Source organism: Podarcis melisellensis (assembly GCF_964234715.1).
Source record: "Podarcis melisellensis genome assembly, chromosome: 17".
Taxonomy (NCBI): domain Eukaryota; kingdom Metazoa; phylum Chordata; class Lepidosauria; order Squamata; family Lacertidae; genus Podarcis; species Podarcis melisellensis.
Window position 1 is genome coordinate 23,064,957 of NC_138534.1, and position 27,860 is coordinate 23,092,816.

Here is a 27,860-nt window from a genome sequence, read left to right on the forward strand (position 1 = left end):
TTTTTCAAACAAGAAATTGTGTTTTTAGAGGTGTATAATAATGAAAGTAGCTTTTTATTTAAAAAAATAATAATGTACTGCATTATCACTGTAGAGTTTTATACATGAAGAACAACTCCCCACAATAATCTAAACATTAAATCTTTCTGCCATGAAGAAAAAAATGTATGCTATCAAACTAATTCATACTACTGCCTTTTTTTTCTTATTCCTTTGTTTCAGACAAAGGGGAAAGAACACAGAACTCCGAGGTTTCTAATAATCACTCTACCTATAAACGTTTGCCAAATCACTGGAAACAATAAATCTGTTCTTCCACCGTTTCTTTAACCACTAGACTGCTGTTAAATACTGTGGATACATAAAGTTGGCAAATACTCTTCTTGTTGTATATTCAATCTATGTCATCCAAAGAGAGGGGAGTAAGTGGAGGTTACAGGTGGAAAAAGTTTTTTCTGTGCATTATTTATTCTACAATGGGAAGAATCCTTCCTGCAATTGCCTTGACCATGCTTTGAAAGACAGAGGTTCAAGTCCCAATCAGAATATTTAAAAGGCTGCTAGTAAACGTAACTCAAATAAGTCCTCTGACGGCCAATTTCTCACATTAATATGTGCACTGGGCAGCAATTCCGTGCCCACTAACTAGGAAGTAAATCTCTCTCAACTAAACAGGCCTTGCTTCTAAGTAAACATCTGTAAGACATGTATAAGATTGCATTCTTAATATTTTTATTAGTTTCACTGAAAGTTATAAATCTTGCAGTTGCATTATCCATCAATAATGGTTTATTCTTAATGAAGAAAAAATGACCCGTAAGTTTATCTCTCTCACCCCAGCTTTATGGTGAATATGTCTTCTTAATTTGCGTGTCAAGGTCTCCAGGGCCACCCCAATAACTCACACATCACACAGAAATTTTTGTTTAAGGTTTTTGGCATAATTTTGGCCACAGCTTTATTACAATACAAAAATGTGAGTGGTTGCTTAGGCATTGGTTGCGACTATCTGCCCCCACCATGGGGGACAGACTGACATTCTGCATGCCTGCGAAAGTCAGAAAAGGGGAATACACTTGGGGGTAGCGACGGAGCAGGGAACCTGCCCTCAGCCCTCCCCAAATACAACCAGGGGCTCTTGCGTGGCCCTAGCCCCTTGACAGGGTGGACAAAAGCAATAGTGAGCCCCTGTATTCCTTTAACGAAATCCCTTGCAACAGCAGCATTAGAGGGGCAGGCACAGCCAATCCATGCCCCTCAACCAACTAAACCATAAACCAATGCCTAACCGCAACCTTACAAGTTGTGACGATTTGCTACACAGTAGGCAAGAAACAAATGGCCCCAGCCAATTAGCCAGATGGACAAAATTCCTACCGGGCCCCTGCCCCAAGAGCAGATGACCCCATGACAGGCACAGCAAGGTCAAAGTGAACAACTCTAAATATAGGGAGGGGTGACGAGCATGGGGCGAAAAGAGGAAGCTCTACACCTCGTGCAGGGAGTTTTAGCATTTCTGGCTGTCAATCAACAAATGGCAACATTAACTTCTTCCCAACAAGGGAAGCACAATCACAACAGTGGCCAATGATCAATTAGCCCGCCCCACAACTTTGGAGTGTCCTGTCAGCCCCCACTGCAACACGTGCTCTCCATGAAGGAGAACACGCTTTGTCTGAACCTGGTGATATGTAACATACTGCAGAAATTATCAGAAACTCAGTACGGGGCTTATTAGCTCTCAGAAGTTATCTCATGGAGTTAAAGCCAGAAGGAAAAAGTCACCACACTACAAGAAATTCTTACTTTATGGCAATATTATCAAAATTAAAGTTACTTATTTGTTTTCAGATATTTCTTAAGCACCCTTCACCAAAAGATTGCAGGGCAGTTTACAGTAGTGTGGGTAAACACAAACCATGGAAATACAATTCAAAACCAATAATTATAACAAAATAAAAACCTGAAAATCTACAAACACAATAATTAACACAATTTCAAAAATCTACACTCTAAAAAAAATAGGAAGATATCCAGAGTCTGGGCACCACCACAAAAAAGGTCTTCTCCTTCGCAGAAGCAGTGTTCCTCTCCTAGGGAGGGTACTTGGAGACAGGCTTCTCCAGAGGATTTTTAAGACCTGGAAACGCTGATGTCTTAATGCCTCAGAAAGTCTGATTAGAATCCAACAACATATTTCCATGCAACACCTTGTCAATGTCACATTGCTGCATTTTTAAGCCTTCTAGGATGAAGCATATTGAGCTTCATAGACCCTATATAACCACTACGGGTTTACTTATGTTTTTTGTGGGAGGTAAAACTTCAATACTTGGAGACTCAGGCAGAAGTTGAACAAACAGCAACAAAGTTGGTAAAACAAATTATTCGTGAAGCAATAAAGTTATTTCAGGAAACAGTCAACTATTTAATAATTACCGGTATACTAAAACCAGTGGATGTTACAGGCTTCTAACAAGGTAGCAAACACACAGCTTCTTTTAAACTTCAGTTGCTTGGCTTATTTCCAGCTATTTCACTTCAGTTCCTTAACTTCGTTGTACCATAGGTGTTACAGCTTAATACTTTGGTTCTTAAGCAAGGTGGTACTTTCTGTCAGATTCCCAACCTTCTATCAATCATACTCCTGAGATACTTCTAGCATTATAAGAGACCCAGGGGATCACCACGTCCTTCTTAAATATTTATTGAATATCTCTCCCCTCCTGACTGAAACAAGACCAAAGTATATCACCCTCACAGCTTCTCCTTCTCCTTCTTCAAACTCAGCCCTCCAGTTAACTCTTGTCTGAATACTCTCCCAAGCCACTTTCTATCTAAACTGAGAGACTCCTTTCTATAACGGTAAATATTCTCCTCAGAATGGATCTGACACGCTGACTAGGGCTGGGTGATATATCAATACATTGTCCAAAACCAGTTTGAAGTTCATATCGTGATATAGGTTTCATAATTTTTGACCTGGCAATATATTGGATCATGGTGTATGTGTGTGTTTTATGCAAAAACCACAATGTGGGAAAAACCATGAAGCCAATCAGTGCCTCTACATAGCTCCATCCTTCTTTCAGACATCATGATAAATATTGTGGGAGATCACAATGTTTAACTGGTGAGATATCATGATGTCAAAAACCAGATATCGTCCAGCCCTAACACAGACCAGAAGCAACTCTCAAGTCTCTCCTTTCTCTCTTCCTCCTGCTCTCTCTTAAACCATCTCCCTATCCTAGCACTCTCTCTGAAATAGCTCCTTTTATCTGCCCTCCCAAAGTGCTGGCTCCACCCCTCTCTGGTTGGCTGTCTTAGTAGCCAATCAGAGAGAGGCTGCAGCCCTCTGGTTGAATTCTAAGGCACTGCATCACCAGCTCAGCTGTTCGTCACATATACAGTACAGTTGTTTTACTTGTGAAGTAGTGGAGAAAGTGTTTTAACTTATCAAGTTCCCTATATTGTTGGCCAATCAATCCATTTGGTCTATTTTGACTGATGGCAACTTTCCAAGATCATAGACAGTGGTGCTATCCATCCATCTAACATAACAAAAACACCACTATATTCTCCTTCAACACTAAGAATAATCTCCAATATCCCATTGCTCTATCCATATCTTTGCTGACTCTCGTAAACAGGGAGCTTCCTGCTGACACTTTATTTAGCTCTGAAATTCCAGGAGGAAAGCTTTATAAAAGCTATGGATGAGAACACAAATCCCTTACATGAGAAAGCCCTATATGATTTTTTTAAAAAAATGAAATGCAGACTCTAAGGGCAAATTTAACCCATTTTCCCCAGTTTTATAAGCTGTAGAAAGAGAAATAAAATCCAACTCATTTGAAGCAAAGCCATTCTTAATTACCTTTGCCTGTGCCAACATCCATCGTTTGGAAAATTAAATCCTTTTCAACAGCACCACTGAAGTCCTCATGGGGTTGAATGTGATTTCCCTGCTTAAGGCCTCTTCTGACCAACGTGAGTCCAACTGTTTGGCCAGTATGCCGCAGAACCTCCACTGCTTGCTGGTTGGTAAAACCCTGAAGATTTCGTCCATCCACCTGAATGATTAAATGTGTTTTAATTTCCAGCAGGCCACTATAAAGAAGATAAACGTGCAAGAAGTGTGTAATTCAAAATGAGCCAAATCTCATCTTAGCCACTTGCAAAATGTCATGTCTTATTTTGGTCTCCAGCCACTTTTATCTATTATTGCTTTGTTGTCTCCGAATATGAGCATCCCAGAAAACCACATTCAGATTCATTTAGCTTTCAGTGTTTAGATTTATACAAAGCCACTGTGAAAGAAAAGGACTGGGTCTATGTAGCTTTGTAACATCATCACCAAATAGTCACTTTCCTTCTTGGTTTCTACTGCTGAGTAACAGTATGGTGTTATAAGTGTTCACATGATAACCAACTACAGCACTTTGATATATTTGTGTCATCAGTGACAGCTGGGATGACCAAATGATTGATACAAGAAAAACTGGAAGAACAGAGCAATTGTGTTTTCTCTCTGTATGGGTACAGCTAATGTGATTGCATTGATAACCATGTTTCCAACTGCAGATCAATGAAAGCAGGCATGCAAAAACCTGTCTTTGGAACAGACACCTGCATTTGATGATGGAGCTATTATAAACAGGCCCGTGTGAATTATCCATTCCAGTTTCTTTTATGCAGTCTATTCATAGCAGCTTCAAACACTGAATCTAATCAGCCTTCTGCTGGACACATGTCTCCACACCAAGGAGATGGCCCAGTCCTATGGCTGGCTATTCAATGTTTAGCATAAGGTGTATTTTCTGTTAGACAAAAGGTATGTAAGGTTCTAAATAAATCAATCGTTTTGGTCAACTGTGCCACGGGGTGGGATGGGGATCATAAAAGTGAGGGTAATAAAAGCAAGTATCCAATAAAATCACTCCTCTATGATTACTTACTGCTATAATTTGGTCTCCAACGTGGATTCTACCATCGTGTTCAACTGCACTGCCTTTTGTGATACTCTTTACAAAAATACCAGAAGGTTCTGTGGTTGAAGAAAAAAACCTCATGCAATTAAAAATACTTTTCAGCTTTTGCTACATCAGCACCTATGACCCGAGTTCAAAATCCAAGACACAGCACAGAGACATTTCACTGTTCTCTACCATACCAAAAAACACCCAAGCCCTTAAACTTAGTACTATGATGTAAGTCCAAAGTCTCATTGAAGATGTTTTCCCCTAAGGGTTGTACCATGCGTTACAGGATATAAGCTTACATTTTAATGCATAGATGCATACAAGGAGGCAGCCCCAGTTAAATGCCGGCTTCTTTGAACATGCACAGCCTCCTATATACATAAAATTGTAAGGCTGTCATCGTGCTGCAGTTCACACGGCCACCAACAGGCAGTCATGCAACTGCAGAGCAACAACAGACCGTCAGGCAAGCAAGCAAAGAAGCAGCTGGTAGCCCAGGTGAGCTATTTAAAGGAGAGTGGGAGGTGCTTTAGAGAGTGGTTAAGCAAGCTGCTCTTTAGTGTGTCTAACCCTCTCCAGCAGTGGAGAGGTCCCTGGTCACCTTGGATGCTTGTAATGGTCTGGCTACCTTCCCCTTCAGCTACTGGTATTTTAGTGGTACCTGAAGATGGTGCTTTTGCAGTCCTGCTTGGCCCACCGTTAAGGAGCCTAAAAAATGGTTAAAATAGCCTGAGCCCTGTCCATAATGATTGTCAGTAGCTCTCCAGGGTTTCAGTGAGAAGTCCTTTCCACCCATACCTGGAGATACCAGGGATTGAACTCTAAGACCTCTTGCGTTCAAATCATGGCGTCTGCCACCAAGCTATAGCCCTCCACAGATCTGGTCTTAATATTACCTGAGGTTTTGTCTCCAATGTAACCAGCAATAGTTATTCCTAATCCTTGGATGTTTTTTGTGAGTTCCACATCAAACATATTTCCATTAGCATCATTTTCAACTTGTGTCTCTTCATCTCTCTTAGAAAAAAGAAAACAAACAAACAAAAAAACAAATGAAAGAATGTCCCATGAGGGACAAAAATTTTGGTACGTATTTTCCAAACCAATTCAGGTGCAAAAATTGCAAATAGATAGCATGGAACTGGAATTATAGTTGTACAGATGGCAACCCTCCAAAATAACTGCTGAAAATGTTAGTTTTACTTGTCTTCAAAGTACCTATTTATACAATTCAATCCAGCTATACTGATGTACTATTCTGATTCACAGATTTATGATGTATTCTGCACTTGTTTTATTGATGTTGTTTTATTGTTGATTTTATGCTGTTCACCTCCCTTACATTTTTTAAAATGTTATCCGTGAAGAAATGTTTGCAAATAACGAAAATAAATAAACAAAAAAATTTGCGGTTTGGGGCTCCATGAAGTGTTTTGCAGTTTTGAGGTCCTTCAAGATTCAGTTCCACAGATATTACTATCATGCAAGCGAAGTAAACTAAAGGTCAGGGTAAATTTTATTATTACTGAAATGTTTCAAAATAAAAGATACGCACACAAATATTAAAATTGAAATAACAAGAGAATATGTGATTCAGGCAAATAAAACGATAACTTGGTCCTGAAACTTTCAATTCAGGAGCTAACACTTAAAGACAAAAGGGTTGTATTCAATGTAGTGCTAAGCTCGGGTCCCGTCAGTCCAAAAAATTATCAAGAATGCAGCAGGACTGCCAACCCTCTCTTTCACCCCCCATGTGCCCCCTAAAATCTGTTGCAGGGGTTCCCATATCCCTCTGGAGCAGATTTAAGGAGAAGAGGAACTCCTTGTGCTGGTAGAGTTAGAATATGACCAAATTGTTTTACTGAAAATACCATAGACAAACAAATATTCAACAGAGTAGTTTTAAGTGAAAGTGGTGAGTAGAAGTGTTTGAGTTTTTGCTTACTGCTGCTTTCATATCTGATTTTAACATCACTGTCATTTGTATTTCCGTTGTGCAATTCACTTTTAGACACCTGAATGCAAAATATGCCAGCAACAACAATAATAATAGCTGTCAGGGAACTGCCATCAGCTCAGAGGCGAGAGGTGGAAGGGCAGCTGGGTTACAGGGAGCCTCCAAAGATCGTGAGAAGCAGCACTTCCTCCGCGGAGGAGGGAGGCCCCGCCTGTAGTGGGGAAGAGATGCAGGGCTCAGAAGATGCAAGAGAGAGCCAAGACACCATGCATGAGCAAAGCGAGGGGGAGGCAAGTCCCCCTTTACCCACACTCTCTCTGCACAGTAGGTTTACACGCAGAGAGGGGAGGTGTCAGATGAGGGTCAAGAGACTACTCTGCTGGGGAAAGTTTAAGGGCCGCCCACTCTCAGATTCTGCTAGTGACTGAGCAAGACATGGAAGTGAGACGTTCTGCACTGTAAATGTTTTTGCACCAATAATATAGCCTTTTGAAAAGACCAGTGGGGATCTTGCCTGTACGGTCTCGAGCAACCATGCCAGTAGGCATAACAAGAGCCATAATTCTTGATACTATGAAAGTCAACAGGAAATAGAGCTAAGGTTCGCCTATAACATATGGGTTGAATCCGATAATGTCCAGAGACCTTCAAAACATATTTGGTGGGGCGGGGTGCTGTAGATAGAGAACAGGGAGGTCCTGTTGCACAAGCAGACCTCCAGTTGTTTACACCCAGTGTGGCACTGCTAAAAAAAATCCTCCTTTACTAATAATGATAACTAAATGATGAGCCATGATTTAACAGTGTATTATACAGATGACTTACGGGTAACATACTATGTATGCTAGAGAAAGGGGAGCACAAAGGATTCTAGGGGCAGGGAGAAGGGAAGGTCACTGAGTAAAACTGAACAAATGCAAATTCTACTTGGCAAAGTAAAAATAACTTGGGAACTGGGGCATGTAACAACTAATAGCAGCTTTTTTGTGATGATTTCAGGGAGAGCCGATAGGCAAAGCTGCCGTGCTGCCTACTCTTTGTCCCTAAAAATAGCTATTAGTATAAATTCAACTATTAAAGGAAAGAAAGGCTTATTTATAAACTAAAAGACTGTTTCCCAACCTTAAGCATATGATGAGAAACAATGGTTCAAATAATCTTTCAGGAATTCTTCCTGAAAACTGCAGGGGGAGAAAGTTCAGTAAAAAACTGTGAGGTCACTGGAACAAGCCATGCCTCCAGGCAGAAAGGTTTGAGCTTGATCCCCTCTTTATTTCCTTTATTTATTTCAGTATACAATTGTGGCAGTCACAGTTCCACCGAGTAGCACCTCATTTTGCTGAATAAAATCAGCTCAACTGATGCATCAAGTTCGACAGCTGTCAGATTATCTGTACAGGGTGCTGAGACTCTCTACATGTTACTGTAGATTTTTTTCTTTCTTAAGACGCAGAAAAATACGTGCGTTGTTTTACTGCATGGTAGTTCTTTGTTTTCGCACACCCAACGCCTCAGATTGCCTCTCCCATTTCTCACGTTACTAACCGCAATCTTGCTTGGCATCCCTTCGGAACGTTAAGCGAAGGACTCATTTGTGAACGGGAGAACGCAGAGGGATTCGGGGCGGGGGAATGGAGGGAGCCTTTCAGAGAGCAAAGAAAGAGAGCCAGAACAGCAAAACAGAGAAGTGAAGGGTATACAGCATGCAATGAAGGTGGCAGCTGGCTAGCTGGCACACAGCTAGCAGCAGCTGAAGTTGTAGCAGCTGACCTAGGTGAAGAGCTGCAGCTGTGTGCCGGCTGGCACAGAAAGGAAAAGGCTGATGGTTGCCGGGGGTGATGAGGTGGGTGGGGGAGGCAGGAGGAAGAGAGGCATATTGGGAGAAACTGTTTTAATAATCCAGCTGGACTGAAAGGGCTGCCACAGAGTAAGTGGGAGGTGTTGCAAAACACTGATTGCTCAGCTGTTGTTGAAGCATCGTTCAAGTGGCACATTGAGGTTAGTGGGTTAGAAATTATTTGCATGTTTTTATGTCTGGCTCCTCAGAGTTCCCAGTGCACCGATGCACTACTGACTACCGTGTGGGATTGATTGATTTATTTTTAAGTATGGTGATAAGCACACTCTATTTATATGCCTTTGGATTAAGAAAATAGTGAGCCATGAACTCTAAATAATGAACCACCATTGAAGTCTCTATTGCCAGTGCAGCTTCTTAAATTGACCTTGTCAAATCATTACCTGGTTATCCATCATAAAGGTTTGTACTGGTGTTCCTGGAGGAACTGCTGGTGGCGTGGGCTCCTCAAGTGGGCCTCTGGCTATAACCAACTTCACTCTGTTTCCACACTGCCTCAAGACTTGCGCCACCTGCTCGCTGCTCATTCCAGCCAGCTCTGTATCACCAATTTTCAATATGTGATCTCCACTGCGCAGGCTACCATGCTAGATGAGGGAAAAAACAAATTACCGTATTTTTCGCTGTATAACACGCACCCGACCATAACACGCACGTTGTTTTTAGAGGAGGAAAATCCGTAGGCATGCCACCCGTAGGCATTCCCTCCATAACACGCACAGACATTTCCCCTTACATTTTAGGAGGAAAAAAGTGAGTGTTATGGTGCAAAAAATACGGTACTTCACTGGCAAAATATAGAGAGAGATATATATAGAGAGACATGCACCCCAACAAGAAATTACTATAATAATTATAATAATTTATTATTTATACCCCACCCATCTGGCTGAGTTTCCCCAGCTACTCTGGGCAGCTCCCAATCGAGTATTAAAAACAATACAGCATTAACAGTACTAGTATTGCAACAATAACGATATAGGGGAATTCAAAAAACTTGTTTATGCTCTAATGTATAATCTGTTGTTGCAGCAGTAAAATAATAAACACAGGTAAAAGTGATGCCAAGATGCCTAGTGTTTATATTTCAAAAAGTAAACATAATACACTATTGCAATATACAGCCTTTTGCAACCCTCTGTGCCACATCCCATACTGTTCCAGGGTTTCTTCCAACTCTTCAGAGCAGCTTTGGGGGGGGGGGGGTTTGCAATGAGAAGAGAGTAGCGAAAATTGGGAGCATCTTTTGCACCTAGCACTGCTTGGTAGGGTTTTAGTGAAAAGAAACGAAGTGGGATTTAGCGCAAACAACAACAACGACAAACCACAGTTTAGCATGTTGTCTAAACCATAAACTGTGGCCAATATCAGCTAGGATTTGTTTAAACAAGCCAGCTTCTTAGCCTGTGGTTTTAAGATGCTTCTGGCAAACAAACCTTCATGTTTGGCCATGGAGGAGGCAGCTGTAGAAGCACTCTCCCTTCTCATGGTTTCTGGTAGATGGCAGCCCAGCTGGAAGAAGAATAGGAGGAAACCTCCAGAGAGCTTGCCAGTCAGCGGGGTGAAGCGGGAAGGAGAGAGAGAGAAGCTGAGGCTAGAGTGGACCATCCCTTTTCTCTCTCCACCTCTGGCAGCAACTTCAGCTGAGGGAGTCATAATTTTGCAACAGAATCTGCGCCTGCTGGAGGGCAGCAGTGCTGTTCTTGGGTGGGCGGTGGCACTGAGCACAGCTCCAACCGTTTCCTTCTTCCCTTTTGATATGTGCTTATATTGTTGCTGTTTTTTGGAGTGGGGCAGTTCTTAATTAATGAAGCAGTTTTCCCACACAAAAATGCTAACCCCCTCATTTTACTTCAAGAAAATAAAAGATGGGTACCATTTACAGTCGTACCTCAGAAGCCAAACACAATCCATTTCGGAAGTCCGTTCGACTTCCAAAACGTTCAGAAACCAAAGCTTCCAAAAAATAGTTCACAAACCGAAACACTCACTTCCAGGTTTGCAGTGTTCGGGAGACAAAACGTCCCGAGAACTAAGCTGTTAAAAAACCAAGGTACGATTGTAGGTAAAATACTTATAAACTGTAGTTCTATATCGTTCTGTGCTGTAAACAAGAACATAGTTTGTGTACCTGATCAGCTATTCCTCCTGGAAGGATGGTTTTCACTATCACTCCAGTTGATTTTCCACCCACTATCCCAAATCCCAGGCCCGATCCATCATTCACCAGCTCAATGGTCTCCACATGCTGCCAGTGAACCTGAAAATATCAATATTGAAAGTTAATTTCAACAACAACAACAATAGAGGACAAGCATTTGTCTTGTTTCTAGTGTAACAGAGCACAGAACTGTAAACATGCTAAATATTGGCTGTATCCTCACTCTAGAAATCTGCCTATGAGTAATCACTATGCAGCGCTGTTCATTCTGAGCGTATTCAATGGCAAATCAACAGTGTTTACCGTCTCAATGAATTAGCTCAAAATGGGACCAGGAATCAAAATTAAAGCTTGTAGCTGAGAACGCATGTTCTTTTCTATGTAGGCATAGAAAAAGGAATTGAGACCCATTGCTCTGAAGCAGTCAATATAACAGAAAGATATAAAATTATGCATGCCATGGGTGATGAGATGTCTTTCTACCTCATAATCCAATGAAGCTCCATGGTAGAGGTGGTAGAAGCTCAATGTGTATTCATATATATTTAGTATGCCTCTGAAAATTAGTGTGGGGGAGAAGGCACAGGTTGGCCAGCGGTTGCATACAGTTGCCACAATTCCTCACTGCCCATTTGTTTGTCAGGAAAGGGCATCCAAGAAGGGAAATGTCAGCTACCCTAACATCCTCTGTGTGGCTCACCCAGGTGGGTGAGCTGGAAGAGGTGGGCCATAGCACTGGCTGATGTTGAGGGATGTTCCAATGATGCACCACACCAGCATATAAAAGGGGCTTGTTAGCAGCTAAGAGGGACTGAGGTTCAACTTCCAAGTGGCAGACTGCAGCCATGGTGCTGTTAGGTTTCTGTTAAGTGCATCTAGGTGTGTGACAGAGCCCTGAAAGAGAAGGTCCATCCTGGCTGGGAGAAAACGGCAAGACAACTGTGCTAACTACAGGATTGCCAAGAACCAAGGATGTCTGGGACAATGAGGCACCTGAAGAAAGGAGACAACTGGTGGGCAATATTGGATCGCAAGATCTTCTCAATGTACTTGTCAATTATAAGAAATTCAGGACAGAATTTTCACAACTAGGGGTGGTAATCAACTAAATTACTGCACCAGCAGAAGCCAACACAATGATTCCTGCTACCCAAAAAAAAGACTCTCTTTCCCCACATAACCCCTGAGCACTCCCCACCCCCCAAAAAAAATCTGTTCTGGAGGGTTGGAAGAATCTCCAGAATAGTATGCAAGGGGAGAAGAGGGGAATGAAAAAGATTAAGTCAAAGCCTAAGCACCTTTCTTCTGGAGAAATAGGTTTAATAGTGACAGTCACCTATCACTATTAGGTGACTGATGGCTTCTTGCTTGATTCTCTGTACTTTAGGGAGTGTTATGTCAGCGATGGGTGGAACTGGTCTAGAGGGCAGTACTGATGTGAGTTCTTTGCTGCTGCTGTGATTCAATGTAGACGCTTCCCAGAAGGGTAGAATGCTATGGAGTCTTGCCCACAATCCAAATGGGTCTGATACCTTGATTGACACTTGGTCATCATTCTTGGAGCCTGAAGGCATGGGCTTCTTTCTATCTGTGGATTCACCAAGTCTACCATACCGCAAATCTTGAAATGTGGAGCTTAAAGTGAACTCAAAGCCAGGTGGGAGCAGCATGTGAAGAGCCACAAATTCTGCCCCTCTGACCTTCCTACAGAAGGAACATTGTTGCCTGAGCACTAGGAGACAAATTGACAGCATGGGAAAACCTCCCTTGGAGATGCAGTTTCACTCAACCGCCTGCTTAATGTTCTGGGAGAAGATTATGCATGACTATCTTGATCTTGAGGCAAGGGGTGATTAGTCTACAAGACTACGGAAAACAGCATTTAAACTGCAACCACCAACAAGCTAAGAAAAGGAAGGCATGCTTGTTTTCAATGCTCATACAGTGTACTCACTGGATTGGAGTGGGCTGAGATTGTACTAGCAGCTGATGGGGACCGAGAAATCACAGGGCTGATAAGCTGAGGCAAGGCGCCCCTGGCCACAACCAGCTGGACACAATCCTTTGCTTTCTGTAGGATCCCGATAGCCTGTTGGTGTGTGATGGTCTGGTCAAGGGGTTGCCTGTTAATAGCAAGGATCTGATCGGCTTCCTGCAGCCTTCCATCTCTATCGTAGGCAAGCGAAGGGTAAAAGAAATGATCAAAATTAAGTGCCACCAAATATTAGTTTGTCAGTTTTTCCAAAATAGTTTCTTTTAATCCTGTTTTTCTGTTTCCCCACCCAAACTTTTTTTTTTAGAAAAAAATCTTTCCCTACTGTTTTGCTGTGAGCAACTATTTTGGCACCCTGGTGATCAGCTTTCTTTGAAGCTAATCCCACTGCCACTGTCTCCTGGCTTCACCCCACAGCTAGTTCCCTCTCCCTGCACCCGCATCCGAGACTAAGCATATTACAAGTGGGTTGCTTCCAGCTCTTCCAGCTATAGCCTGGGAACTTCATTCTTGACTTTGAGCCTGCTGCTTAACAGAGCATGTGCTCTACTTCATTCACGGTACAAGTACTGAATATTCATCAATCCATTCAGTTTACTTACCAAACACTGCCATCAGGTGTGTAAGAGGGAGGTGGGGAGGAGACTAGTTTTCCTTCTTTAAAACTGAAGAAGGAAACTACATTGGAAGGGACATCTTTCTGCTCTTAACTTAATCATGAAAGGGATTCATTCATTTGCTGGTGGAGAATTTATTTTCAGGGAATCCCATAATCTGCCTTTCTTCAGACTTGAGTCAAAGTAAGCTGAATAAAAGTAAGCTGTGAGCCTAATCCATGTTTCTTTTTAGGATCAATAAATTTATTAAACAGTCTTTAAAACCTATGTGCCCAAAACATACTGGTCACAAACTAAGTCCTTTCAAGTTTCATTGCTTCCAACGGGAGAATGAAACTCATATTTAATTCTCTTCTGCTGAAATCAATAGAATTTAAAAATATTTTTATTTTTATTAATTTATATGCTGCCCTTCAAACCAAAAGCTCCCACAGCAGTACAAAACAACCAGCAGAATACACACATCAATACAGAAGAAGAATGAAACAAAGAAATATCAAGAATCAAAGAAATTATAGAAACCAACAGATTCACCATGTTAAAAAAAGAAAAACTAGGCAGGGGGAGGAGTTAACAATATATCAGGCAAACAGTGTACTGTTGCAATGGGACAGAGTGTGAGAAGAGGAAATAGAGATCATAAGAACTTAGGAATATTTATTCATTCATTCATTCATTCCCCAGCCAGTCTGGGCAACTCCCAAAAGAATATTAAAAAGGGTGGGAAACTTTCTGGGCAGTCCTTATCCTTTGCCATATAACAAAGGAAAATTGCAACAAGTATAAATGAACACAATGATTAAAAAATAGATAAACAATTTGGAAAAGGAACAACTTCAAAAAGATCTGAAATTCAAACTGTACATGAATGGCATGAATATTACAATCTTTATAACTTCCAATGAGCTATCAGTCATGAGCAATATATCCTTTTGTAGCTGTTATACTATTGCTCATGACTAAAAGAGGCACGTCTCTTACAGATTTCTTCCCATCTCTAAAATCTAAGAAAGTGGTTCCTGGCAATCTCACCTTTGTGCCACACTTCCGTCTTGAATCTCCTGCACAAATATGCCCAGTTCACCTCTATATTCACTCTTCAGGCCAACCACACTGAAGCCTAGACCACCGCTTAGAGGCTTCACAAGTTCTATGGTTTCAACAAGGCGTCCCTGTAAGAAAAACCAGCACCATTTTGAAACAAATTCAGAAGCAATATAGTTTCAAAGTTTGTGCATGTTTAACAAAACAAATGACAAATAAACAAACCAGGCGGGCAACAAAAAAATCCAGTAGGGGAATAATGAACAGGTCCTGTTCTGATCACTGTGGTTAGGCAATCTGGGCGTCCCACAATGAAGCATCTCTTCACCCTTCTCTTTCAAGCTTTGGGACTAAGTACGGTTACCTTTACATATCCACCAGCATGTTCACTAGCCAAATCACAGTTTGCAACCATGCAAAAGTCGGTTAGGAACTTGCATTTAGGGTAACTACAGTTAGTGCTAACATTTGGGAAGCAAAGCTCATAAAAACCGAGAAAACTTGTGGTGGTGGGGGAGAGACGATTGCACAGGGTTGATGAGCTTTTTTAGGGGGAGAGTACCATGAGCTGTAGAGCTATTTTGGGGGACTAATGCACAGGGTTGTGGAGTTATTTTTAAGGGGGTGCCATAACTTGCACACCAAAGAATCCACAGCTTTGAAACGCACACAGCAACAAAGCCAACTTTCATCTCCCAAATCGCCAGCAGCGGGCACCTAATGACTGCCCAAGGGGTAGATACATTCATTGCCCACTACAGTTGGATCCCTCTTAGGAATAGATTAGGAATCCACGATGGACCACAATCGACCACGATCATCCAGGGATCTACCTGTAGATTGCGGTCAACCGATTTGACATGTCCGCCCTAGCAGAAGGCCACAGTGCCAGATGGTTAATTCAAGTTATGAAGTCCTACCTGTGCCATATTTCTGATCAGTAGTTCAAAGTCATCACTAGCAGACTTCACAATAATCTGAGGAGATCGGGCAGCTGCTTCTAGCCCACTAGAAAGACTGCCATTCTGCTGAGCCAACAGATAGGATTCATTTGGGAGTGAAGTTTCCACAATAGCAGCATGATGAGAAAGCTGTAGGAGTTCGCCAGATGAGGAGATAGAAGGTGCAACATGTACCTAAAAGATTATGCAACATTACTGGATTTTAGTTGTGAAGAACACAAGAACAAGCAGCTACTGGACAAAACACACAAAACAAAATAGAAAAAGCCCACACATAATCCAACATTGGAGGTTTATCATGCCCTTAATGATACGACACGTGTTCAAAACAGAGTTAAAACACTACAGAAGTCATGAAACAAATCAACGGAACACTGTATGATAAATGTTGTACACACTGGTGGCTTAAGAGTCAACTGTAATTGAAATTTAGTATAACCACACATTGACTTTCTTAGTGGCAGTTAAGAAGTTATCTCGGGGGGGGGGCGGACATGAGGGCACAGAAAATGGCATGTAGACGGTAAGATTTTTAGAAGGAAAACAATAAAGGGGCTTTTGGCAATAGTTTGAGAAGAAATATAAGGAACTGATGGACAGAGAAACCTGAGCTGGAATGGCATAAAATTTATAACCAAAGACTAGAAAACGTAAGTGAACATTGCCAATTGCTTTACCACATAGACTGAGAAAAGTATACACTGGGTGTTAGGACAAAGACTTGAGGTGTGGATCCTCAAATGCAGATTTGAAGCCTATCTGGTGGTCTCACCCATTAATCAAGAAATATTGGGAAGAAGTAATCAGATTAATCACACTAATGACCCTTTAGGTTATACCATTAAATACTTGGACAATTTTGTTGGGCTATCTAGATGATCACATTAAACCCCAAATAACTGGTGTGGAATTTATTAACTGTTGTCAATCTGTCAGTAGCTCAAATATGCAACAACAAGCAAGCACTTATGATAAAAGAATAGCAGAAATGGTTTGAAATGGTCCAACTGCATCACAGAAAACAAAAAAAGGGGAAATTTTAGAAGTAAATTACTTCTGTAGATTGAAGGTATAAAAAACAGATATGGTATGGCTACAGAATACCATAACAGCTTTTCTGCACAGTATACTATACTTTCTGAAATTATATTACTTATTGATTGCTAATAATTATTATGTAGGGAGATACGGTGCTCTCCAATTATTTCTGATATATGAACTGAATATTGTATATTTATGTATTTATGTTAGGTATATCTGGGGTCACAAACCGTGGTGTGTCTGCATTTAATATTCATATTGATTTTCAATTATATTTTCATTGCTTCTTTTATTCCTTATATTATATTTTCCTTTATTACCATTTGAATTCTATGGAACATAAGAAATAAAAGAAGCAATAAAACTACAATTAGAAATCACATAGCATCTAGCACGACACATTAAAAATGCTATAGCCAGCAGAAACCAGCTGAAAGAAGTAGTGGTCCGTAGGATTATTTCTAAACTTTGGGGAATATAGCACCAGGAGAAGATCTTAGACATTACAAACAAATTATTTGGATACATCATTCTATAGCAGCCTAAGGGCTATTTTGGGTGCATCCACTGTTAAAAGACAGAATGCTGGAAAAGATGGCTTAATGTTCTCATAAGGAAAACAAAGGCCATCTTTCTTGGAATATAAAATGGGGACAGGCTTCAATGCTTTTAACAAATCACAGCTCTTCAAACTAATACTTCTCCCCTCTCTTAGGGAACAGCATAGCATGCTTCTGCTAATGCAAAAAAAAACTGCTTTAGAAAGAAAATATTTCTCTCTTACTACCCTTCCAAAGGTAGAATGGGAATAAGTCAGGATGAATCAATGATTTTTAAAATATATATATATTAAAAAATGAATTTTTTTTATTTAAATCAGATTTTTTTTTATTTAAATCAATCTTTTTAATTTAAATTGGATTTTTAAAGTAAAATGATTTGGAGTAAAAATATTTCTAAAGATAGTTTTCTATTTAAGTTACATTATAGTCCAAAGGCCATCAGGAAATAAGGATTTGTTTTAAGTTTTTCATGTGTGCTGAAACTCAGTCTAAGTTTTTTTTTTTAATAAAAAAGTTTAACCACATCAGTTAACAAACATGGATACATACACTATAATGTTATTGTTTGAGTTAAATTGTTTAAATTGTTGTTAAGGAAATGATTATTTTTCTCCTTCCAATAAAGTACAGCAGAAAAGTTGTCCAAATATAAACAGATAACTTATTAAACCTCAAAATAATTTCATAATTATCTGTGTATGTATTTCTAACAGTATAACCAAATCAGCAATTTTTTATATAACTCTAAAAACTATTCTGAAAAATTATTATTCCAAAAATGAAACCTTCATCTGGTTGTAAATATTAAGATTATACCAGCAGGAATGCCTTTCTGTAAAAAAAAGAAGAAAAAAGATTTAAATCAAGTCTTACTGACTAGTGATTTAAATCGTGATTTAAATCAAATCCACCCTAGAAAAAGTGGAGCACAGCTTCCTAGGATGCCTTTAGATCAGCCGCAGAAGAGAAGAATGAAAACATAACCTTAATTCATCTAATTCAAGACCCTAAGACTTCTTCTTGTTTTTTTAAATAACGCTTTAGTATAGACTATGGTAGAGTTCTGATGTATTATTGACTACGAACTCGTCCATAGTAATTGATAGTGGCACTCCACTCTAATGATCTTTATTCTTAAAGCTAATTAAAGAAATTGAGTTGCATGTTCAAAGGGGATTAGCTTAATGTGAAAAGACTATGTCAGACAAAGTGGCTTCTGGTTACTGCATTACAGGGCAGCAGAGGGGGTGGGTAAAACCAAACCAAACAGAAAAATGAGAGGGTAACTCAGGTGTATGGGGGAAAAAATATTTTAGTCACTGTGAATCCAATTGGCCAATAGTAAACAATTTAAGTGGCATGACAGTTTTAAGTCATGCAGAATGACACTCTTGTATAAATACCTGTTCAGTGAATACACCAATCGTTTCTGTAACACTTTCCAACATTCAGTGTGCCCTACATGTCTGGCCTCTTCCACAACCACCCTGTGAGGGCTGAGACATAGCGACTTGCCCAAAGCTAGCACATGAGCGTCACAGTCACATAAGTATCTGAATCTTGACCTACTGTACTACTCTGGCTCCAGCTAGGATTAGCACCTTTCCCTCAAGAAATCCCCAACAGCTTTAGAAATGCGAAGGAAATGAACACATGCCATTTTTCCCTGCACAGGGAATGGGAAAGATGGTCTGATTAATTTCTGCCTGTTAAATTCACCAGTTCAGGGCAGAGGGCCTTCTGTCAAGGAAAAGGTGGCATTCCCTACTCACAAACTGATTCTTCCTGGCCCTATTCACATGCACTTGGGAGTCAGGGGCACAAGAACCACACAGCTACAGTTTACGTGTGAATACCTAGAAGGGACGCAGGTTAAAACACAGAGCCTAAGGCTTGCTGATCAGAAGGGCGGCGGTTCGAATCCCCACGATGGGGTGAGCTCCCGTTGCTCGGTCCCAGCTCCTGCCAACCTAGCAATTCGAAAGCACTTCAAGGTGCAAGTAGATAAATAGGTACCGCTCCAGTGGGAAGGTAAACAGCATTTCCGTGCACTGCTCTGGTTCGCCAGAAGCAGCTTAGCCATGCTGGCCACATGACCTGGAAGCTGTATGCTGGCTCCTTCGGCCAATAAAGTGAGATGAGCGCCACAACCCCAGAGTCATCTGCGACTGAACCTAATGGGCAGGGGCCCGTTTACCTAGAAAGTAAAGGTAAAGGACCCCTGGATGGTTAAGTCCAGTCAAAGGCAACTATGGGATGCGGCGCTCATCTCGCCTCAGGCTAAGGGAGTCGACATTTGTCCCCAGACAGCTTTCCAGATTATGTGGCCAGCATGACTAAACCACTTCTGGTGCAACGGGACAACGTGACGAGTGCCAGAGTGCACAGAAATGCTATTTACCTTCCCGCCACAGCAGTACCTATTTATTTACTCATTTTTGAACTGGTAGGTTGGCAGGGCATTATGGGAAATGATATATGGTGACATTAAAAAAAAAGATGTTTAAAGCCCAAAAAACCTGACACTGCTAGGGACAGAAATTCCAAAAAAGATTGCTAAGTTGTTTATGTATGTAATTAAAGCAACTCGCATCCTTTTACACTCAAAAATGGAAAAAGGAAGAAGTTCCTACTCAAGAAGAATGGATAAGCAAAGTTATGGACTATGTCGAATCAACAAAGCTAACAGCTAAAATAAGAGAATCAATTGATGATTTTTTTGTTTTTATTTTTGGAAGAATGGAAGCCCCTTCCAGATTATTTCGACCAATATTATAATTTGAAGAACCCATGAGCAGGATTTGAATTATGAGTAACAGAAAGAATTAGAGACTGTTATATTAAGATTTTTGTTAAAAAAAAAAAAAGAAGGAAGGAAAACAGGGTGCAGCAAGAGGGGGATAAGAAAAACATCTCGGAAAATGGGATGGGAAGTCGATAATATTAAAAGAATATATTTTTAATATGTATTGGGATTGTAGCTGGAATTTCTGGAAGTTTAATAAAATAAATTGGGGTGGGGGGGAGAGAAACGCAGGTGTGTGCTCATCCAGATTAAGTATTTCCACAGGAAACAATAGGACTCTCTGAGTGTGTGTATCTGCATGTGATTCAGTTCAGATGTGACATATTCTAAAGTAGCTCAGTGATCATTGCCACACAACAATAATGCCTTTTGTAGTTGTAAGTCATATTTTTCATTGCATATAAACTGTTCTGCTTCACAATAAAAAAGCCACCGTTAACTCCATGACGAGGTAGCTTTATAGCAAAGTGATTATGTATATACTGTATGAAAGGAGCATAGCTTTGTTCTATAAATTGCCTTAAGCTAATTTGCCACAATTGCCTTTCCTTTTACTGTATATAACATCTGCAATATTGGCATAATTTGGAAGGGGGGGAAAAAAACCCACCACCCTTCGATGCCACAATATATGATAAAATGTACATTTGGGTAACTTTCATTGCAATCAAATGCTACTTTCTGCATTTTGTTTGAAATGTCACCCAATTAAAAAAAAAATCTACTTCAGTTGCATTTATGGAATGTCAGCATTTTAGGCAACAAAATGAGAGCGAGCACTTATTTCAAAAACTTTTGCCTTAACTCGCACTGAAAGGAGCGAAGAGAAGGAGAGCAAGGGCAATAAAATTTAGGAGATCCCTGCTTGTTCTTTGTTCAATACGCATTCTTTGGTAAAGCATTTCATCTGCAACCTACAGGAGCACAAGTTTTGCTAGGAAGGTGGAGCTGGGTGTCAATGCATGTAGGAACACATAATGATGGGGTTGGTTTCTGTGCTTAAAATGGGCACTAACACACAGCGCCACTTAACCTGAGCTCCTTTGAGCCAGGTTGCTGCTGCATATTGAGTTGGAGAGGGCAAGAGGTGAAGCAGTGATGAAGCTGGCATGCTGCAAGCAAACCAGGAGAGCCAATCCGGTGCTCCTGCTGGCTCATTTGCATTGCACAAAACTTACTGCCTCCTCGTGCTCCCCTCTTCCTCCCAGTATGCAGACGCAACTCAGCTGGGGGGAGCTCAGGTAAGCGGTGCAGCCCCACTGCACTGTCCACTGCTGAAAACAGGGATACTATGATCATGGTTGAATTTATTGCCTTATATGTATAAAGAAAACTATGCAATTGGACTACCTGATAAAACAGCAATGAAAGTTGCACAAACTTTTGGAAATTTGAACTGGTCTCAGAACCTAGTTTATATTTCTTCTTTTCCAGCCTAAAAAAGCTGATAGCAACAGTGGCTTCCATGAAAGGTTATGCCTCTAAGGAGTACCATGTTTTTCCATGTATAACATGCCCCCATGTATAAGACTAATACCATCTAGTGTCACATTTGTATAATGCATGCAAAATGCACTTAAAACATTGTATTTGCAGCTGAGTCTTGTGTCCAGCACCTTCTACACTGACTGTTTATAATTTCCCCAAGGTGGAGAAGGTGCTTAGCACAGTGCCATGATTTTAACAGAGGACTTCTGACTTGTGATATCTTTCTCTGAGAGCTCAGTTTCTTAACTGAAGGAACGTTGGTACAGACATGGTTCTTAAAAGCAGGAAGCACTGAACCAAGAGCAATCTGTAGCTGGGTAGAAAGACAATGGCAAAAGGATTTGGTGTGATCCACGCTGGATGGTTTGGTGTTCAGGGTAATTAAGTAGTTCTGCAATTTACAGAATCATGTGTAGGTCTACTCAGAAATCAGTCCTGCGTTCAATGGGACTTAGACCCATGTAAGTAAGCGTGCATAATACCACAGCCTTAGAGTAACGTGAGAACTGCCTGCAACAGAACCAGTTGGCCGGTTCTACTGTTTTTCTTCACACATTTTCCCCCAGTGGAGCACAAGATGAGCTCCAGCACTTTTTTCCCCAGCTGGGGCTGTGCACAGGCTACAAATCAAAGGAAAGCAAGCATAGTTACATCTCAATGCAACTCCGGTTGAAGCCAAGAAAGAAAGAAAGAAAGAAAGAAAGAAAGAAAGAAAGAAAGAAAGAAAGAAAGAAAGAAAGAAAGAAAGAACTAAGGAAGTCGAAACAGGACTTAAAAGGGGTGCACGTGAAGACAGGCTAGACCCCTTACACTGCAGTCAGTAATTTTCCACCCTGCAAAATCTATCTTCAAACTTGTATGAAAAAAATTTGAAGAATGTCACCCAGCCAAGGAAAGGGATTTTTCTCATTAGCACAGCTTTGAGCTTTTCCAGTGGAGGAGGGGAAGCAAGCACTGTTGGAGCGAAGGCTGGATTGCCAGCACTGAGCGGTGGTTGCGGTTGTTTTTATTTGAATATTTAAATATTCCAAATTATAAACAAAAGCCAAATGAAGACTTAAGAAGTTCGTTATATCACAGGAGCAGAATTTATTTTTATTTCTTTTAGTTTTGTTGTTGCGCCCTTATCTTCAAACACCGGGCTTTTGCTATGGCATCAGACTTAGAAAAACGGACAGAGTGGGAATGCTCAGAGGGAAAATATGTGCTTGCTTTTAGCGTGCTGACATGCAAATGAGTGCTGAAGGCTAAGTACCAGTTTCTCTCTCTGAAAGAGAGAATTGATTCAGTTTGGTTTAGTCCCTAGCTGTTGGGATTTTCTTCCTACTTATCTTGCTTACTTTGCATTTTAAAATCCTCAACATAAGCAACAAATCTTGTTTATTTTAATGAAAAGGCTTACAAGGCAACCTATCAACAGGCATCTGAGCGCCAGTTATAAAACATCCATGCTTAAGTGAAATGTTCTAAACAAATAACTAAAAACTCCTTAAGCTTTGGTTCTTCCAGCCCTTTAGCATGCAGACAAGGAAGCTCCGTATCTCATCAAAGGAATTCTTTCCCAACTATGCCCAAAAATGCACTTTAAAAAAAAAAATACATAGCACAGAAGAGTAAAGGCACTGTAATAATGATAACAGAATGTAATAAGCCATGTTATACGTGGATGAGCAAAGATGCTGTTGCTTCTAGCAAAAGAAAAAATAGAAGGGAAAGATTTTTATGTTTTCATTTCTTCAAAAGGTGGCCAATGGCTGAGATATATAGCAGTAATACTAATGTTATACTAAATTTGTCATAACCCAGTCAGATGAGCGGGGTACAAAGAATAATGTTGTTGTTGTTGTTGTTGTTGTTGTTGTTGTTATACTCGCTTCAAGGCACCAGATTTAACTAAATAAAACAGATGTGTGACAATTGCCTCTAGATTTAAACTATGACCAGCACCTCACACATTTGTGTTCCACTCATTTGAGTGAAAACCAGGCATGTTAGACTACAAGTCTACACTCACCTAACTGAGGATCAGGCCCCTTGAACTCAATGGGATTTACTTCTGAGTGGGCATGTATAGTTCTGCACTGTTAGCGATTCATATTCCTTATGACAACTGCATTCCATTCTTATCACATTCCTGATAATGGCTGGAGTCAGGCCTTCATTATGAATGGTATGTTTCCACAGGCATGCGTCACATAACTCAAGGCAGGGCTTAACACCAGCATTCTTCTATGTTGCACAAGTTAGCAAATGGTTGTAACGTTTTTAGCAATAATAATTTTATTGTTTTATCTTTTATGCAAACCACTTTGAGGTCTTTGCAGTATCCAAATTTTGTGAAATAAATATATGTATATATATTTGTCTCACAATGTCAGCGCAAATGTAAAACTTCTCTTTTATTTCCAACAGCTAAAAATAAGGTCAAAGAATGAATCCCCACAACTCTCAAGCTATTCTGACAGAGGTTAAATGGCACCGTTCTTCACAAACAGCTTGGGGAAAATAGTGTGTGATACCAGTGATCCTAATTTCAGTAGTAACAGTATTCCTAAAGTTTACAGGTTTACCTATAATCAGTATTCAGTGAGAAAACTGCATACATTAACTTTAAGAAGGCCAAACTTGCTAAGTTACAAGGAAAATTTTGGACATTTTTACTGTTTGGTGTCTATTTTGCAAGCTGTTCAGAGTGTTATCAGATAAAAGGATTTGACAAAGTCGTATTGGCATTTCCTCTTTCCCCTGGAGATGTTACCATCCTACCTGATCTCTTGATTGTGGAAGAGAAGCCTGAAGGTTGAGGATTTGATTGAACAAAGGACTTTGCAGCACTGATTTCAGTAAACTCAGTTTCTCTTCATTTGCTGTATCACCTCGTTCCCGTAACTTAGCTTGCAGGCGTTCCACTGCCTGGAGGGCCCGGTGAGTATCTGAAAGAATATTCCCTATTACTTGGTACCCTTAATATGCGTATATACTGTTAGGCATAGATGCTTACATGCTACTTTATCAGCTCTTAAAACAAGATGGAAATGTTGATGTCTCCACACACTTTTTTTAAACATCCGGTTTAGTGAAAATTGCATCCAACTGCCCTGCCATAGCCAACTGCCCTGTCAACGCCAGCAGAATATCCATTTAATTATACTTTTAAGTGACTGTATTTTAGCTTTCTACAGTTAACCCATGGCCCAAATGGATTCTGATTTCCTGAATGGATTTTTATCAGGGAGCTAACACAAAATGATGGATGCACCATTGTTTTGAAGCTCAGGAATGTATAGTCCTCCTTTCCGGACAATAGTAATCATATGGCCCAATCACTGATTGATGGATGCACCAATAACATTGTCCAATCATTCTCCTCTATCCATATATGTGAATGTCCTTCCAACCATACTACTTGAGACATGGCTTTGTTCCATCCGAAATGCCTTTGAAGGCCCCTGTTTATTTTGTCTTGCCCTTTGGCCTTCTGTTCCAGATTGAGCCACAGCTGTCTTCCACATCCAGGGCCTGCTCACCTTGCTTCATTGTTCTACTATCTGCTTCAGGTGTTGGCTTAACTAATGAGATCAACTTCAGCTCTTCCTTGGACACCAACACACATCTGCAAGAGGCTATAGCTGAATATGCTTTACATGCAGATGGCTCCAGGTTCAATCTCTAGCTAAAAATTAGCAGCTAACAGGCAGTGTTTGAAATAAGCCAAGCACCAGGTGCATTTTGCACCTGGCTATCGGTCACTTGCGACCCAATGAAGATGCCAGGGCGCCAGAACGTAACCTGGCATTTACACCATCTAGAGGTGCATCTTCACCTCACTTTCCCCACCCCACTGCCATGCTTTAGGTTGTCAAAGTTCTTAACCTAGTTCAAGGTAGTCATCTGAGCTAGCCAGATGTTTAACTGAGAATCAATCACAGTCAGTATATCATTTGAAAAATGAGACACTGGAGCCGGCTTGCCCCAAAATGGCAACTAGTCATTCCATTTTGGCGAATGTAACCTTGGTTTAAGGGCCATTTGTTTCTAACACTGCTAACGGGGCTGGTAAATAGCTCTGCCTAAGACCTTAGAGAGCTGTACTGTGCAAGATGGACCAATGACCTCACTTGGCATAATACATCTTCATATAGATCTATAAGCATTTCTTGCCCGTAGTCTTAGACATTAATCTCCACCAGGACTTCATCTCAGTGAACTGTTTACCAATGAACGTCGCACGTATTTTTCCTGAATTTGGATAAACATGAGGAAACACAGTTCACCATAGCTCTTTAAAAAGAGAATGAAAAGGGTTTGTTAAGTATGTAAATGTGTTTTGGTATCATGTCTTACCTATTGTTTCAAACATGGCCTCCACTTGCTTAATTTATACTTCACCAAACAGCAGTCAGCAGCTCAAGGTCTTCCTACAAGAGAACTGTGGGAGGAAGAAAGATTTTAAACACTAAGCTGCAAAAACAGGAATTTAAAACTACTATGGCAGAACCATACCCCCACCCCGACTGACTGATCTAGCAGAATCTCAATCAATCGCTTCTTATTTCTGTATTAGTTGTAGTCCAAAAAGTGAACAACAAGCTAATTAGATACCTCATCTCAAACCTTTGCGCAGTTGTCGTGTCACTGCAACGCCACAGTGATGTTGTGTTGTAAGAGATTGAGCTGGCACCCTGGTCCTGAGCCATTTACTAGCGCAGGCGTACAACAATAGCTTCTTTTTATTTAAATGCTAACAAACATTATGCTGCAGTATTCAAAATGCAGGTTCTAAAACCCACTATGCAAACTCTCATGGAGATATGGAGGAAAAGAGGGGCAGAGAAAGTGGGGTGCTGCAGAAATATGTACGGTAGTTGTAGAAAACAGAAGCTATATGGCTGCTTTTCTATGCTCCCCATAACCACTGGGCAACTTTTTTTTTTTTTTTTTTTGCTCGCTTTTCACCAAAAGAAATAATTCAAGGGAAATTATACACAGCTGCAAAGACAAACAGAAAGTGCAACACACACATAATATAAAGAAAACACCATCACTAATGAAGGCAGGGCAAGTCCCTGGATTTTGCAACTCTGTTACCTACAACACACCATCCCATGCTATTTGACTGAACCTTCGACATTTCGTTAAAAAGGCATGAATCCTGCAATTCCCCTCCAATAGCTGTGAGAATTCTTTTTGTACTTGAACACATAATTTCCAAACAGAAGTTTCACTGCGCTTCATTAAACCGGTCCTCTTAATATTTCACAAATCCATTTTCGAATAAATACCTCGCGGGAACTATAAGGCTTACAGCATCAGATTAACAAACATGCGATGCCAAAGATAGAAGGTGCAGTAACAGGCTTTGCCTTGCAGCCCTTACCGCAGGCAATGGCATTTCTCAAGCCTTACTGGAATTAACACTGACAACCAGGCCCCACGTGTTCATTAGGTAGGCTGGACTTCGCAGGGAAGCAACCTCCCATTGGGATGGAAGAGAGGAAGCTTTTTGTGTGCGAGTGCCACGTTATCAATTTTACAGAGGCCAGTGAATGGCAAAAGGAACAGATTTGTAAGCTGATCGCCCACACAAAGAGGAATGAACCATTGAGGCATTCACACTGAGATGCAAATTGCCTTACACATACAGTCAGACTTCTTTACCTGAGCCCCCATTATCAAATGAGAGGATGAAATTAGATATTAAGTGAGGCGTCCTACTTATACATCCCTAGGATTCTTCTAGATAGAGCTACACAATATTAGGGAAGTGTGTGTGTATTAAGCATCTGTGATCACACCATGTAAACACAAAACTTGGTATCTGGTCATCCACCAAGTTTATGCTGCCTTTTGTTGTTTTGTTTTAGAGGAAGCCTCTAGCCCTTCAGCTACAGAGATAAGTGATGGTGAGCTAAATAGCCGAAGACAGACAAATGACTGTGCACATCTTCTAAAGTTCAAAGGTAGCACTGTTCTAGAAGGCACACAGGTGCTCCAGAACAGAACTTCAGAGAACGAGCAAAACTGCACAGGGAGGAGAAAATGTGCCAAAATCACCTCTTCCTTCCATTCAGGGGAATGTTCTGTGAACAGACCTCCGCTCACACATTTCTGGACCCAACCCACCATAAATAAATTAAATCCACTGCGAGCAACACTTCGCCGTGAGCAGTGGCATAGCGTGGGTTGTCAGCACCCGGGGCAAGGCAAGTAATTTGCGCCCCCTAACCTGTGGATTTTAGTAGAGGCAGAGAGCTGCGAGTGAGAGCGCGCCCCCCCCAGATGTTGCGCCCGGTGTGGCCGGCCCCCCCTGCACCCCCACGCTACGCCACTGGCCATGAGTTCAAATGAATTCATACTATATATGAAAGCAAATCAACGTGCC

At 40.8% G+C, this 27,860-nt stretch overlaps 1 protein-coding gene across 16 annotated transcripts in view; it reads right to left on the reverse strand.

The window, feature by feature from the left end:
- MPDZ (multiple PDZ domain crumbs cell polarity complex component) overlaps positions 1–27,860 on the reverse strand; it is a 100,964-nt gene that overhangs the window by 66,449 nt on the left and 6,655 nt on the right. For all 16 annotated transcript variants that reach the window (XM_081893624.1, XM_081893618.1, XM_081893613.1 and 13 more), the window contains 10 exons: positions 25,823–25,907; positions 24,245–24,411; positions 15,539–15,754; positions 14,607–14,746; positions 12,919–13,132; positions 10,935–11,063; positions 9,187–9,390; positions 5,882–6,002; positions 4,962–5,050; positions 3,881–4,076 (listed from right to left, as the gene is read on the reverse strand). In XM_081893624.1, the coding sequence (XP_081749750.1) occupies positions 3,881–4,076; positions 4,962–5,050; positions 5,882–6,002; positions 9,187–9,390; positions 10,935–11,063; positions 12,919–13,132; positions 14,607–14,746; positions 15,539–15,754; positions 24,245–24,411; positions 25,823–25,838 (1,492 nt within the window). In that variant the 5' untranslated portion in view covers positions 25,839–25,907. Of the gene's footprint in view, positions 1–3,880; positions 4,077–4,961; positions 5,051–5,881; positions 6,003–9,186; positions 9,391–10,934; positions 11,064–12,918; positions 13,133–14,606; positions 14,747–15,538; positions 15,755–24,244; positions 24,412–25,822; positions 25,908–27,860 lie in introns of those variants that run through there.